The sequence below is a fragment of the Balaenoptera physalus genome (genome assembly GCF_965194825.1).
Source record: "Balaenoptera physalus genome assembly, chromosome: X".
Taxonomy (NCBI): domain Eukaryota; kingdom Metazoa; phylum Chordata; class Mammalia; order Artiodactyla; family Balaenopteridae; genus Balaenoptera; species Balaenoptera physalus.
Window position 1 is genome coordinate 121,233,187 of NC_138903.1, and position 17,009 is coordinate 121,250,195.

A 17,009-nucleotide genomic window follows, 5' to 3' on the forward strand; every position below is an offset into this window, starting at 1 on the left:
TAGTGCCAGGGGTTAGCAATAATTGGAAGGAGGGGGAGGGGTGTGATTATAAAATAGCAGCACAAGGGAGACCTTTGTGGTGACATAATTGTTAATTATAATTGTTCTGTATATTGATTGTAGTGGTGGTCACATAAATCTATGCATGTGATAAAATCACTCAGAATTATACACATACAACAGACCAATCAATGTCCACTACCTGGTTTTGGTATCATACTACTATATTTATGTAAGATATAAACATTGCGAAAGGTATATGGGACTTCTCTGTATTGTTTTTGCAATTTCCCATAACTGTAATTATTTTAAGACAAAATTTTGAAAAATAAGATCCAAGAATTTTCCTAATTTTAATGCCACAGATCCAAGAATCTCAATGAACCCCAAGAATACCTTGGCTCATTGTAGTCCAATTGCTGAAAAGAAATGATAAGAATATTCACTGCCTTCTCATCAGAAACAATGCATGCCAGAAGGCAACAGGATGACTAATGTGTTGAAAGAAAAAAAAAAAAAGTCAACCTAGAATTGTACATACAGCCAAATTACTTTTTTTAAATGAACGTAAAATGGAGACATTTTCAAATAAACAAAAGTTGAGAAAATTCATCAAAAGATGACCTACGCTATCAAAATTATTAAAGAAAATTCTTCACAATGATGAAAAACTAACAGATTGAAATTTGGGTCTACACAAAGAAATGAAGAATATGTGACTAAATATAAAATATCTTTCCTCATTTTTAAATTTCTTTGAAAGACTGTTGATTGCTTGAGGCAGAATAAGGTAATATAGGGTTTACTGGGAGATCAGGATGGACATATATACACTACGATGCATAAAATAGATAGCTAGTGGGAATATGCTATAAAGCACAGGAAGCTCAGCTCGGTGCTCTGTGACAACCTAGATGGGTGGGATGGGAGGAGGAGGTCCAAGAGGGAGGGGATATAGGTATACATATAGCTGATTCACTTCATTGTACAGCAGAAACTAACACAACACTGTAAAGCAATCATACTCCAATAAAAAAATTTTTTTTAATTTAGAAATAAAATGTATCACAACAACAGCACAAAGAATGGTAGGTAAATGTTGGTATACTATTATGAGTTTTTATATTACATGTGAAGTGGTATATCAATATGAACTATTACATAATAATATTTATAACACTTATTTTCTATACATAAGTATATATGCATATACATACACTCATACATACATGTGTTCTGAGACAGGGCCCATATGTTTCACCATATGGGTACACAGCACAACAAAGTTTATAAGCTCCTTGTTATGAGGAGGAACATAAAGGATCCACCAGGTGACTCAAGAGATATCAGCAGTGGAGATGTTTTAAGGTGGGTGACAAAATGACTTCATTCTTTCCATCTCTTTACCTTTCAACTAAATGACATTAATGCTCCCTGACAAGGATAAGATGGATCCTATGATGAATTTTGCTGCCACAGCAACTGCAGCCATTATACCTCCCCCTATTCTAATGATGGGTCACTTCCTGCTTCAGCCTCAGATCAGCCACAGTGACAGAAGCCCATGGAATCAGAGGTGAAGCTTAACAATGGCCACTGCCTCCTCTCTTCATTTAACCCAAGAGGACATCGCAAACAGCCCAAAGACCCACTGAGGGAGATGGACATTGTTTCCCAGAAGTAAATACAGCTCAGCTTGTACTTTGGAACAATTGTCAACCTTGCTACTTGCACAATCTACTAGCAAAGGTTATGCGGTGCCTGAACATGATCATGGCAGAATCACCGGGCCTCGTCACCATCTGCCTTTTAGGATATCTACTCAGTGCTGAATGTACAGGTTTGTTTCCTTTATAAAGATACATTCAATGTGCTTGGCTTTTAGATATAGAAACGTCTGGGGCTGTCTTCTTCATTAAATAATGATTACAGGATTTGACCACAATGTTTAAGATTCTACTAGTTAGCATGTGGGTTGGTGAGTACTAGTTCTCTGGTACTGGTTCTTCCTCATTTTTAAAACTAAATAGATTTACAATGTTTATAGTACATTTTTTAATGGACACTGTTGGGCTTATGATTTGACAATGTAATTCCTTAGAAAAGTCATCTCCTTGGTTAAAAAAAAAATTAAAAGGGGGAAATGTTTTAACAAGGAAACAGCTGAATGTGGAGAAAAAATTAACTGTCATTTTGTGGGTTTTTAACTCATTATTTTGAAATCAAAATGGGAAACATTAAAGCAAAAACAATGGTTTTATTTACACAAAAAGTTTGATTTTAAGACATGATGTGATTCAAAATTTTAGAACTATTTAATGAGTCATGCCTCTAATTTTTAGTCTATAAAATTATATACCTTCAGTTGAAAGTTTTAGTTAAAATACAAACTTTTCATTAGTAAGTTGTTATTTATCACTGAAGTTTTCCATGGGTGAGGAAGAAATTATTTTGTCTGATTCTAAACATCTTGGAGTTAATACAGGCAGAAACTCAATACTCACTTGAGCTCTTAGGACAGCAAAGCAAGTCCAAGAATTGATGTCGAGTAGGAACTTAGTTAAAGCAATTTACATCACTTGGTTTTTTTTCACAACTTTACTGACTTTATGCATTCCCCAAAGGCAGGCACATAGGGAAGAAATTACCCCATTTAGACAAACGGCATGTTCTCACAGGAAGCATTTATCACACTTACCTGTCAACCTATTACAATCAAATCTAGTAGTTGACAGTGCAAGGATCAGGGGTGCCAACCCTAAGCATCCCCAGAAAGCAGACTGGCCCGTGGTTCCCACGCCAGACATGATGTCACACTGAAATGCAGAAATAATGGTACAAGAATGCAGAGGTTAAATCAAACCAGCAAACTGGCTAGAGTCAAGCAATAAAGAAATTCAGCACGAACACTCACAAAGTGGGACAGAATGCTAAGTCTTTACACACATCTCATCAGTGTGAAATCTAGGAGGACAAAGGATCCAAACCCTTCCTTCAGGATAAGTGCTGAGATGATGGAGGTTTTAAGAGGACTGCTGCCCCCCTAAAGACCTCAGATGTAGGAAAGAGGATAGATTCAGAGAAAAAAAGGACTAGGATTTCAGAGCTTGGGAGATAATGACTAGAAGAGATAAGCCCGAAGGGAGGTTAAATATATGACCCTCAGACAATGGTGAGGAGAAAGGCAGTGTGATTCCGGAGTCACCTTAGTCAGAGATAATAGGTCCTTGAGCGGAGCGCCAAGGGGCCTTCCCTAAGCACGGACAGGGTTGATGCAGTGCTCTCCTCTGCTGTTGAACCGCCACTGGCTTCTAAAAGCAGTTTCTATGAATGATTTTCTGAGATGTTGCATTTTCATGGCTGCTGCCCTTAGATATTATTGCATCAATTTAGAATTTTGAAATCAGATGTGTTCCGTAAAACCAATTCAGTTTTGTAAAGCATATGGACCCAACCTGTCTTTCATTTAGAATGAATGAATGAAATAAATGAAAGACAGCTTCAGTCCACACGCTTTACAAAACTTTACAAAACTAGGTGACTACTACGGTGCCAGGTACTGTGGCAAGGTACTAGGGGCTTGGGGATAAACCAGATTCCCTCTTTGACCTAAAGCACCATGAGGTCAGCTGAGAGATTTCAATATAACATGAGGAGATGTATACCAGGTGCTAAAGGGGCACAGAGAAAGGAACACATTAACTGGGGAGACACTGACAGAGAGACAATATTTTGAGCTGGGTGTTAAAAAATAAGTAGGTTCACTCTCCTTAAATGACTGATCTAGGTCACCCTATGCAGAGAGGATCACTCACGTGCAGAGATCCAGATCCACAAAGAATGTGAGGTCTTTCAGGAACTAAGTATGCTTTCAATATTGAATATGACAGGTGAGGCAGGGTCAGGTCATCAGATAAGGAAGGCCCTAAATTAAGGAATTTGGACAACAGAATGCAATGTGGAGTCATCAGAAGTGTAAACATGAATACCACTGATGGCTGGCTCAGGCTGCTCGGCCTGGCAACATTCTCATGAACTGTGTGAGGAAGGGGTGGCCAGACAAGGGCAGACCAGTCTTGAGGCTACTGTAATCATCCAGGGAAGGCACGAGGGCCTGAACCTGGACATTAGCTGTACAGACAGAGAAGAGGGAATGGAATGCAAGTGACACTGAGGAAGTGGAAATGATAAGACTTAACCACGTGGGTATGGAAGGGGAACAGGTTTAGAGGAAGTGGAAAGACCATGTCTTGAGCACTTAGGATACAGCACAGTGCCTAAGAGCACGGACTGTGCGGTCTGACTGCCAATGTCTAAATTCTGGCTCTGACACTTTAATATATCACTTGGGGCAAATCACTTAACCTCTCTGAACCTCCGTTTTTCTGATTTACGAAAATGAGACGACAGCACCTCTCTCATGGGACTGCCGTGCGAAGGGAATGAAATAATGGATGCAAAGCACCAAGCACATTGTCCAGCACATCAGAAGCATTAAATAAACATCAGCTCTTATCAGCCACATGACGATGGACAGTTACAAAGTTGGAAAGACAATCCGGAATTCCGAAGATATATCTGACTAGAGATGGACAGTCGGAACTCACTGTCGTATAGACAGTAGTTACAACCACGTGTGTGAGGATCCAGGGAGTGAGCATGGATCTTGTGGCACCCAGTACAGTGCCTGGCAGTAGTGAGTGCTCAGAAAATTGTGTTGAGTCAGGGCTGGACTAGGGTGAGGCAAGCAGGGCACACAGGGCATAAACATACTTGCACACACTGAGAGAGAGTGACTCCTTAGATTCTGTGCCCTGGGGGCCTTGTTTACCTCGCCCCAGCCCCGGCCCTAGCAAGGACGTATGGAGTGAAGACGGACAAGGCTGAGGCTGGAGGCTGGAGCCTGGGAGAACTCTGAACATATAAGGGGCAAGCAGAAGAAGGGGAATGAATGGATGCAAGTGGTGGATGAATAACAAGAATCAGAGAGAAGAGGAGAACCAGGAGAGAGCGAGTTCATGAAAAGAGCACCCTGAAAAGGGAAAGATCAACAATTAGAAATGTTTCAGAGCAGGCAGGAAATACAGAAGCTCAAAATTACCCTTTAGGAGGTCACTGCTGATCCTGACGGTAGTCATTTCATTATATGGATGGCGGTAAAGAAGAGAAAGAGCCACAGAAAAGTGCATTAACTAAAAAGGGGATGGAGAAAATTAGGAAGGCAGACCAGACAGAGGAGTAGAAAGGAAGAGAGAAAACCAACACACACCAGCCTGTACACATTATCTCACTGATCCTGTCAGCAACGCTGGGAGGTAGACAGTCTGATGATACTACTGTTATACCCATTTACACTTGACAAAGTTAAGCTGCAGAGATTATGTGACTTGCCTGAGGTCTCATTGCCAATAGCTGGTAGACATGTGATTCAAATCCAGGTGTGTCTGCTCTGACTCCAAACCCCTATTTTTCCACTAGACCGCACTGTAAATGGATACAGACACAGATGCTACTGTAGGAGCGCCCAGGGCCAAGCACATGAACTGGCAAGCAGAGAGGAGGGCCTGGTGGAGGCTGGGAGGCGTCGATATGCCATGGCACCCATTTGCAGCTTGTGGCTTTCTCCCAGGGCGCCTGGCTGCCTGGGAAGGGAAGGAAGAGGCAGCTGACGGCACTGACCTAGTGGCTGGGATTGCGGGGTATTGCAGCACTGAAGAAGGGGTGAAGGGAACTGAGAAAGTTGGCAAGGGAAGAGTTGAAGAGAAAAAGTCTAAGCTAAATTCAGGGAAAAAGTAAAGCCCAAGGGGACTTGAAGAGCAAGAGAAAAGCGAGAGGCTGTCAAGGGACTAGAAGGCTCCATAAAGCGAACAGCTGCAATGGAAATAAGGAACTTCGGTTTGTTTCTTTTCCTTTCCTTTTTTTTTTTTTGGCACTAATGAGAAAACAGTCCCAAAATGCCCTGGAAAGTTCATGTTATAAACACCTGGTCCTGTTGAGATGGTATCAGACGGTCTCTAGAAGAAAGGAATAACTCCAGGCAACTTCTTGAGTTCCTGTTATTAGTTATAGATATAGATACTACATCTGTATCTCTCTATCTAGAGAGAAACACACACAGAGACAGAGAGTGAAACAGAAAGAAGAGACTGAGATTGGAGAGTGGCGGGGAGGGGCTGGGGTGGAGAATTAGGTTAGAGACCTCAATCCTCCAGAGTTCAGGAGTGCGTTCCTAACAGGCTAGACAGAGCTAAAATAAACCACATCCTGAATCCCAGAGAAAGACTTATGTCACTGGAATTCCTAGAACACGTGCCAACTTAAGGTGCTGTGAGTCTGAAGGTTAAAAAAAACATGAATGCAGTGGTTTTTCTTTACTATCTAGTGAGAGACAGCAGGGTTGCATTTAGGCTTCTGCTCTTCCAAGGGAAATGTGTTGCAAAGTCATTTGGGCAACTGCGTCCTGTAAACACAGTCCGGCCAGCGTGATGGATCACCTTGCAAGGATCTGCAATTAGTTATTTTCAAATGATGACAAAGTGTGAAGTTAACTGCTTATCTGAGAACTTTCTTTTTCATCCAGAGTGAATTCAAATATGATTGAAAATCTGACCTTTTATTACCAGAGTTCTTTTGACTAAGAGTAAAATTGAATTTTAATTCCTAAATCTCCATGTGTATACAGTACCATGAGAACATCATAGATTTTGGCTCCATGCCCCAAAGATAAATTGGCTTTGGGATTACTTGGATTAAAAAGAAATCCTTTCTTAAGAGATGTATTTAATTTTCATGATGTTTTCTTTTTCTTTTAAATTTCAGTTTTTCTTGATCGTGAAAATGCCACCAAAATTCTGAATCGGCCAAAGAGGTATAATTCAGGTAAATTGGAAGAGTTTGTTCGAGGGAACCTTGAGAGAGAATGTATAGAAGAAAAGTGTAGTTTTGAAGAAGCACGAGAAGTTTTTGAAAACACTGAGAAAACTGTGAGTATTTCCACATAACATCCTTCAGATGCAGAGCAAAGAACAGAAAACCTTTAAAAAGAAAAGGGGCGGGGGAACCATACTTCTCTTTGGAATTTTAAAATATCTATACATACACGTGTTTTATAAATGTTATAATAGAGAAGGAATCAAATCAAAAACATTTTAAATAGTACCATTAACTTGTCTTCTTTTTCGTTATAGACTGAATTTTGGAAGCAATATGTTGGTAAGCAATTCATTTTATCCTCTAACTAGTATACGAAACATTTGAGAATTATGTATTTTTTTCTTCTGTATAAACATATAATATATTAAACTCTGTCAAAAGGGCTCAGAAAAATAAGTCCAACTCTTTCTACCCAAAATTGAATGGTGAGAAGAGACTCCAGGTTTATGCCAGCGTGGGAGATATCCGTTGGCAGATACGCTTACTCCTTCCTAGGGCTTCAAAAGGAACATCGTTCCACCCCAGGAATCTGGAAGGGAGAGACCAAAGAGAATTGCATCTGAGACTGAATGAGAGTTTGCAATCCTCAGCAGAGAATCAGAGAATGCTGATTGACTTAAATGTATACTACTTAAAAGTCCTCCTCCTTCTGGCGGCCTACAAGGCCCTCCTGCTTGCCCAGCCCCTCCCTTCCTGCTGCCCCTCTGACCTCCTCTCCTCCTCACACTCGGGACCCCGGCCATCCTGGCCTTGCTGCTGCTCCTTGCATGCTCTAGGAATGCTTCCATTTTAAAGTCTTAGATCTGATTGTTCCTTTCATGTGGAACGGTCTTCTGCCAGGTTCCCCTAGGCTCACTCACTCACCTCCGTCAGGTCTTTACCCAAATGTCACCCTCTCAATGAAGCCTGCCTTGATCATCTATTAATACTTCAACCTGCCCCCCATAACCCCATCACTTTAGACACTGTATCCTGCTCTATTATTTTTCACAGCAATTTTCACCACTGAGGTATCATAAAATGGTCTTACATATACTATTTATGTCTCCCACCTCACTAGAATGCAAGCTTCATGTTGGCAGGGGTATTCAACTGTTTTGTTTATTGATGTAGTCCTAGTACCTTGAACAGTATCTGGTACAGAAGCACTGAGTAAATATTTGTTGAATGAATTGACCAAAAGGAGGAAAAGTCAAAACTTTAATGACAAGTAAGTTTTAAAACTAATTTAAAATCCAGCAGCAGGATTTTGAGGCAGTGTAACTTTCCCAGCTTGATTTACCTAAGACCATTTGCATGGACAGAAACTAACCTGGACAGCAAATTCACTGAATTCCATCAGTTCTATTTTCCCAGATTCTATTCTGTAGACACTAATGGACTTATTCATACTCTTGTAACTCATAATTTCTCCACTTTGTTTTTAAATCATGAGGGAAGAAGAGGTCCATTCCGTTACATTTGCTTTATCTGCCTTTCCTCATTCTTAGTAATGAATGCTACCACGCCAACTCTCTACTAAGGCATTGCCCTACAGTTAGTCCAAACAAGTCTTTTTATTCTCTATTTCTAATCTATTTAAAACTTTGGATCTTGTATTTTAAAGCAAATCAATTTCTACCTTTCCTCCCAAAATATTCCTGGCTGCATTTAAACTCTCATGGTCCCTTCATTGCCCACCCCCCACCCAGTTGGCCTCCCACCTGTGAGTAGGGGTTCATCAGTACCTCTTAAACACCATATTTTGAAGTTGGCTCCCTGCCTTCTAGGTCACAGGCTGTGTTGTTTACTGTAACTCAGGTAAAGATACCTGGAAAACATCAAGGGCATGATTCTGCTGTTGACCTGAAACAAACAGACTCCAGCAAAGATGGGTTTATTCAGGATCAGCAGAGAATTGCAATTCAGGGTCTACAACCACCATGAGCCAGGTGCAAGTCCCTGCATGGCAGGGGGCAGACAACTCCTTTAGAGAGGGGAAAAGGAAGTGAGGAGGGCTACAGTAAACAAACAGTTCCTGGCTTTTCATATGAGAGCTCTGCCTTCCAGTCTCTTGACTCTATTTTTTTTATTTTATAAATTTGTTTATTTATTGGCTGCGTTGGGTTTTCGTTGCTGCGCGCGGGCTTTCTCTAGTTGCGGCGAGCGGGGGCTACTCTTCCTCATGGTGCGCGGGCTTCTCACTGCGGTGGCTTCTCTTGTTGTGGAGCACGGGCTCTAGGCGCGAGGGCTTCAGTAGCTGTGGCACACGGGCTCAGTACTTGTGGCTCGCGGGCTCTAGAGCGCAGGCTCAGTAGTTGTGGCTCACGGGCTTAGTTGCTCCGCGGCATGTAGGACCTTCCCAGACCAGGGCTCGAACCCGTGTCCCTTGCACTGGCAGGCGGATTCTTAACCACTGCGCCACCAGGGAAGTCCCTCTTGACTCTCTTTAACTGAGGTTTCTGTTTATTAATTTTTTACACTGTCACTACTGCTTTGTCTGCTAAAAATAAAACAAAAACAAGAAAAGAGAAAAAGAAAACCCAACTCTATGGCTTCTTTTCACTTTGCAGTCAAGATTCCCAACCCCCACAAAATAGCCTATGCTGTTTCTCCCTGTATGGGCTTTCTCACACGGTAGGGACACAGGCCCCTCACCCCTGCCCTACTCTCTTCCATCATCTCACCAAGTAAGGAGCCTGGTGAAGAGGAAACATCGCCCAACCCCATTAACCAGCATCTGCCCAGCCCTTTACAGAGTGCCTGTCACCTTTAATCCTCACACCAACCCTGTGAGCAAAGCACTATGAACCTCGTTTTACAGAAGAAGAAACTGAGGTTTAGGGAGGTTAAATGACTTGTCAAAGGTCACCCAGCTAGGGAGTCACGGAGCCAAATTCTCCACTGCCCAATCCCCACTTTCTCTACTACCCCTCCCGGCCTTCAAATCTAAATGCAGTTATTCATTAAACCACCACCTAGTAGGCTTAAACAGGAAGCTCTCACTTGGCAAGGTCTTGCCCCTTGTTGTCTTTGACCCCTATAGTCTGTGGCTTTGCTTCAGCCCGAAGTACACACAGACAAGCACCCAAAGGAGGACTAAATGCGGGATGAAATGACACTCATTTTAAAGATATGTCTCAGCAAATGAGTTGCTGTGTAGCTGGCTGCAAGCCCAGAGCCTTTCAGTGAAACATCCTAAATAATTCAGCTCCGTTGGTCTGTAACATAAAGTGCAAATGTGGCTCGTTTTTTTAGACCAGTTCTGAACATCAATAATAATAAACCAGAGATAACGTATTTTGTTTTCATAGAATTGGAACAAATTGAAGTATCTGTGCAAAAGCACACTGGATCAAGGGGCAGAGGGGACAAGGTCTAATTTTTACAACAAGCAGTTTTCCAGAGAGGGACTATTCCTAAAAAGGGGTATTAACCCCCAGCCAGTGGGACCTGGAAACATGCTACTGACAGCGAGCACGACAGACACTCTACTGCTGTCCCTAGAGCAGGCAAGGGTCCACACACTAGATGTCACAGAGCTCGGCTCTAAAATATGAACGACCAATAGAAATTTCTCTTAAATTGCCCCCTTTCGCTCACTGTTTTACTCTTACATCATCTTTATCACTTACTCTTTTGTTACTCAGACATTAAGCCTTGCTGATCTCGCGCCCAGTTTTCTTCAGGGCTCCCTCTCAGCTCACAGTGCACACCAGCCTCCCTTCTGGTTCTATGCATCCCTTTCTCCTGAAGCTTCCTTAGAAGCGCGGATGGAGGCAGAGCTCTAAGAAACCACACTTAAAGGCTCCCTCCACATCCTGACCCTTCCCCTCTTTACCTATTCCTTCCTCCTGTTTTCTGATGACCAGTATCTTCAAAGGCTCTCCAGAACTCTGCAAATGTAGAAACTTCAGGAAAGGTAGGAAGGAAACATAGCCAATCTATATATAAATAAAGCACATTTTCAGAACTTTTTCTTTTTTAATTCTTTGTATTGAAAGTCGTTTCTCACTTTACCAAACCATTTGGGACCTAATCACAGACAGTAGAATATCTTTCAGGAGTAAAGCATATTTTGTACTGTTTGGAACCATCACTGCATACTCTGCTTAAAAGTGAAGTGATAAGATGAGGACGTGGATGCATGTGCGCCATGCCTAGGCTGCCAGGTCCCTGGGTGGAGTTGCTATCTGTTACCTAGCTCAGCTTGCTCTACAAGACCTGTGACAGAGCAAGCCTTGTACAACACACAGATGATTGCTGAAGCAATGTGATTTCATTTAGAATTAACTCCATCATCATTCGATAAGGAAGGATTGAAAATTCTTCTCACACTCTGCTGACAGAATACATCTCTATACTCAGACGTTCTTTTCCCTCTTCCTCCTCCCTTCAGTTACATAAACAACGTACATGCCTTCCTCAGGGCCATTTCCTAGGACAATGGTAGCCTAAGAACCTTTACTTGTTTTTAGAAACTTAGGAAGACAGGGGCATCCCATAAGCAGCTGGTTTCCAGGTCAGCAGTCTTGCTCTGACCCTAAAATCAGGCTCCCCTCTCCATGAATCTGTGCAGGGAAGACTAAGCATTCTAAGCAATGGATCTGCTAATTCAATTTCTTAATCTATCTCAAAGATGGAGATCAGTGTGAGTCCAATCCATGTTTAAATGGCGGCCTGTGCAAGGATGACATTAATTCCTATGAATGTTGGTGTCAAGTTGGATTTGAAGGAAAGAACTGTGAATTAGGTAAGTAACTACCTTTGGATTACTCGTGGTTCAAAATTTCCCTTTGAAACCAGATGCAACTGGAAAATGCAATGTGTATGTATCATAATTTTCTCTTAAATTATGGTAAAGAACCATTTACATGAGATCTACACTCAACAAATTTTGAAGTGTATGATACAGTACTGCTAACTCTAGGCTCTATGCTGTACAGCAGACATCTAGACCTTATTTCTCTTGCATAACTGAAACTTGATACCTGCTAAACAACAACTCCCCATTTTCCCCTCCTCCCAGCCCCTGGCAAGCACCATTGTATTCTCTGCTTCTATGTGTTGGACTATTTTTAGACACCTCATATAAGTGGAATCATGCAGTATTTGTCCTTCTACGACTGGCTTGTTTCAATTACCATAATGTCCTCTAGGCTCATCCATGTTGTTGATTATGACAGAATTTCCTTCTTTTTGAAGGCTGAATAATATTCCATTGTATAAAACATACTTTCAAAGCTTATAAACATTCATTTTATCTGCAGTCATAGTTTCCAGGATGCACTCGAGAAACTAGATGAAGAACAATAGTAAGATTTGGTAGCTAGTAGGAAGTGGTAACGATGTTCCACTAGCATATTCACCCTCAGTACAACCACATGCAGTCAGCACCGTTATCATCTCCATTCTACGCAAGTGAGAAAAGTGCAGCTCAAACAGCTCAAAAATCACAGAAGCAGTAAACAGTTGAGCCAGCATTTGAACTTCAGTTGGTTTGACCAAAACCCATTCTTCTAACTGCTACCCACAAAACACAAAGAAAACTGACCCATAAAATTGTTAGAACTCATGACTAAATTGCTATCAACAAAAGCAGTGGAAGTCAACTAAGTAAAGAAATGGGGTATGGGAAGGCCAATTCTCCCATATACTCGGCACTTCTCCACGCATACGAACCACTTCACATATGAAATTTGTTGACAAAAATCAAAACTCATTCCTGAATTTGACTATACTGATAAAGCTGAAAGAGTTACATAGAAAATCTAGGATCACTGTGCATCTTTTCTTTGCATATCCTAGAATTTTTTTGTTCTGAGATTTTGGCAATTGGAACAGCAAACCCCAAAGTCCTTTACCTACTTGTTTATTACCTCTGGATGCAGGATTACTGGTATCGTGATTGTGAAAAGCATACAGTGCTAATGACGGATTCTCTTTCTCCTCTGAAACTCCAGAAGAATAGAGATGCAGTTCTAGGGAAAGAATTTAACACCACAGGCTACATGACTAAGGGCAAAGAGTAGAAAATTAGCAAGACTCTATTAAGGCATTATGGCAACCCACCTGACACACAGATGAAAAGGGCATAAAACAAAATGAAACGCAGCAGCTGCACTTGTCCTATTGAGAAGGGAAAAAGTCATCTCTAATGCTGTTCAGAAATCCTTTCAGTGCTAAAGAGAAATCCATTGATCATCTTCCTTTGAGATCCAAAAGATAAAAAGGAATAGAAGATAGGAAAAAGAAAAGGTGGCAGGGCAAAAACATTAAAAAAAAAAAAAAAGAAAAAAGGAGATGCAGGTGGATGAACTGTACCCCAGGCTTGGACTCCCACTCCTGCAGGCTTCCCAGCATGGGGACAAACCGATGTCTGGGTTCCCTTTCCTATGGGTGTGTTCATTAGCTCAACACCTCTGAAGTGCTACTTTCATCTGAAAGGTTATAATTTCAAGTTCAGATTGACCTAGATAAATCCCATCCTGCTATTATGGAAATCTACAGAAACTGATGGAGTATCAGCTTAAATAATATAACTATTGGAGCTGAGGGAATGAAGGACTCAACTGGTCTCCGTTAAGAATGAAGGGCATGTGGTAGCAAAGTATAACTGAAAACAGTGTTTAGTATTAAATATTCCTAAATGTCTTTAGTTTAAAAATAAAGACACTTTAGAAGAGGCAAAGAGCCCTGAGGAATGTAGCTATAAGCACAAAACTGCTATAACAGGCTTTGTTATGTGTGTGAGGCTACAATCTACACAGCAAAAGTGCTAGGTCTACAACGGGCACCATCTCAGGCCTCTCGGGTTCCCCACGTTTTGGTTTGGTCAGGGCTCTGCAGCCACCATTACACCTGGCCTCTAGGGTGTCTTGAGCTCCCCCAGCCCATCTGATCAAGGTTTAGAAAAATCCTCCCAGCTTGCTTAGTTCAGAAACAAAGTGGGAATTCTCTCAAAAAGCTCTTTATCTCAGACACTAGAGGAAAGCAAAAGCATATACAAACTCCCATTTAAGCTGTTGCTTCAAACTGAACTAAGGACTAATCTCAAAAGCTGCTAGAAAAACAGCACAGTTCATGGAGTATCTGGGCCCCAAGTCCCTTGCCTCACCCTGTCTCGGAAAGGGAAGGAGATTTCCATTGTTAAATCCTTGTTGTTTTCCTCTTCTCTTGTTCATCAGGCTCCTCTCCAGGGGAGAGAGGTGCAAATATTCAGGGCACGCTTTCTAGTTAGAACAATTAATTGGCTACTGTGTCCCTTTGGCTGGAATAAAGACCACTGTATGTGCCCAGCTACACATCACATCTGAGTCCTTTTCAGATAAATCAAAGTCTGTAAGAACTTGGTCATTCCTGTCCCTTCTAAAGAGTACAAGAGGCATTTCCCCACAGTAACAGAGGACGGAAAGAAAAACAAGCATATAAACAGTTTTTTTTTTTTTTTCGTTTTGCTAACACGTCACAGACACTACTAATTTACTGCGTATTTCTGTGGAGTAGAAAAAAGAAAATATCTTGAGTTTAGCCGAATAACAGCATATTCTGTGATACACTGGTTAAACAGAACATCTTTTGTCTAAGCTTTGGTTTTCCCATCCATGAATATATCAGGGAAGATGAAGGCAGAGTAAAATAAAGCAGAACACGGTAACTTTTGTAGTAGGCATGAGGGGAATTAGAAAGAGGTATTTGTGCTAACACGGAGGGAGAAGAACAGATGCTTTGACATGTCCTTCCACAGATATTCTAGGCACTGAGATCAGCCCCAGGACCAGGCAGAACCCACACCCAACACAGTGCCTGACGTCCGAGTGCTCAAGAAACTGTTGATGAATGAGGCCCACAGTGACTGTCCCTGAGGTCCAGGACTACAGACCTCTCAACTGGAACTCCTCGTGCTGTTATTCTCTTTCCAGACTCGAGTTCTTTACCTGAGGTCAAAAGACCGCTGGTCGGACAGCAATATTTCCCACTGCGTGTGCAAACCAAGCCAGAGGACAGCAGCAGCGGCAACACACTGGGCTGCAAAGAGCAATGACGAATGAGGAAAATGACAGAGAGGTCTAGTTACCTAGCCAAGGACGCAGCATCAGAATCGGGAAAAGCACCCTGACTTTACCCATTCCCGTTGTGCATGGCCTGGACCAAAGTAGTCAGCACCTACCACCCACCTCTGTGAACTTAGCACAATCTCATATTGACTGAACACTCCCTGCAGGTGGTATTTGATTTGGCTGAACACTCTAGTATTGCTTTGTAGCAACAAAATGATTGCTAGTAACATGAGAAGAGCCAGGGATGTAATCACCAATAGTGAGGAGAAAGGTCTTTAAAAAATAAATAAATAATTAAAAAGGACCAAGTGCCACCTTTCTGGATCATGCACTTAGTGGATTATTGGTAGCGAAGGTTAAAGCTCAGGCTGGTTCCTCTGTCCACCTAGTAACAGTTGATTTGCCTCCCCTTATTTCCTGAAGTATCAGTAAGGAACATGAGCGAATCATTACATTAGCCTATGCTACCTATGTAAAATGTAATTAGAAAATTTAGATCTGTCACTCAAAACTCCATAATATACTCCAAAACCATATAGTCACTCTGTTAGCCTGGAATCCCCCAGGAAAAAAGAGTCTGTGACACAAGCTTATCTATTAGGGTGTGCAATTCTAGGGGGGCAAGAGTAAGGGATGGGGGAGTGAGGCAGTGAGGAAAGGAGAACCAAGAGTAAAAGGAGTCATCTCTCCTCATCTGCAACTGATTGTTTGATCTCCGGGGACTGTTTTCCAAGAAGCCACGTGAGCTGGCCTCAGGAGAGTCAGCCTCGGAGGGGAGAAGAGGTGAAAGAATCTGTCCATCAGCATCCTTCTCCAGATGGTCAACACTTCAGCCTGTAGGGCTTTAACTCCCCTGCATCACCAGGTTGTACACGCTGGGGCCCCCTAGAGGTCACGTGGCATCCCAGGCCTCAGCATCAACCCGGGAACGCCAAGCTAAGAGGCGAGAGGCACACAGTACAGATCTGAGCCCAGGCCATTCAAGGCTGCACCTGGACGAGGCCAGCGGAAGTCCATGCAGAGCTGATCACCAGGGTGCTGGGGATGGACGTGGGTGAGGCTGGTGGGGACTAAGGTGGTGCACAAAGAGGTGGCTAACACAGTCGCTCATGTTCAAACTCTCCATGTTCTAACTGCACTGACAAGTGAGCATTTCTCTTGAAGGCTGTACTGCTGTGGAGCCTGTAGGCAAGGGGGAAGGTGCCTATGCCTGTGTTCCTATGCTGCTCTAGAGACAGAAATAGGCCCAAGGGCAGAGCCTGTTTCTCTTAACTCAGCAGGTCTCAGCCAGCAAGCCCTAAACCCTGCTACTTCCTGTTATTGAGATCGCATCAGAGAAACAAAGGGAAAGCACGCAAATTAGAAAATGGAAAATAAGATGGCAGGAACAAGCCAAATATATCAGGAATCACAATTAATGTGAATTGGGGTTAATGACAATTTTCAGTCTGGAGTTAAAAATCTAATTGTATGCTGTTGATAAAAGAGATACCTAAAATAAAACTCTACCAGGAGGCTAAAATAAAAGGATGTAAAAACACTTGCCAGGCAAATGCTAACAAAAAGAAACTGGCAAAGCTATCTTAATATCAGATAAAATAGAATCCCGACAAAAAGCATTATAAGAGACAAAGAAAGATATTTTATATTAATAAGGGAAATTGTATAGGAGAGTAAAGAAAATATGAGCCAGTAGAATGCTTATCGTTTGTCAACACATAGTGTTTCTGGCATTTAGCTCCCTTAAAGGACCCTATTTCATTCTCTTGTGTTGACACATACTCACGTCAGCCAGCTTCAAGTTTGCTTTGAAAAACTGGATTATATTAAAACCAGGCACTTCTATTCAGCAAAATATACTATTTAGGGTGAAAAGGTAAGTCACAGAGTGGGAGAAGATATCCGCAATACATATATCCAGTAACTGGAACTCTTATACGCTGATGGTGGGAATCCAAATTTGCACAAGTATCTTAGAAGACTACTTGGCAGTATCTACTAAACCTGAACACATGGTCCAATCATTGCACTCATGAG

The 17,009-nt window shown here is 42.0% G+C and overlaps 1 protein-coding gene across 1 annotated transcript in view; it reads left to right on the forward strand.

The window, feature by feature from the left end:
- Positions 1–557: 557 nt before the first annotated feature.
- F9 (coagulation factor IX) overlaps positions 558–17,009 on the forward strand; it is a 30,029-nt gene continuing 13,577 nt past the window's right edge. Inside the window, exons 1-4 of the mRNA XM_082445377.1 lie at positions 558–1,840; positions 6,820–6,983; positions 7,188–7,212; positions 11,552–11,665. Coding sequence (XP_082301503.1) covers positions 1,753–1,840; positions 6,820–6,983; positions 7,188–7,212; positions 11,552–11,665 — 391 coding nt within the window. The 5' untranslated portion in view covers positions 558–1,752. The remainder of the gene's footprint in view (positions 1,841–6,819; positions 6,984–7,187; positions 7,213–11,551; positions 11,666–17,009) is intronic.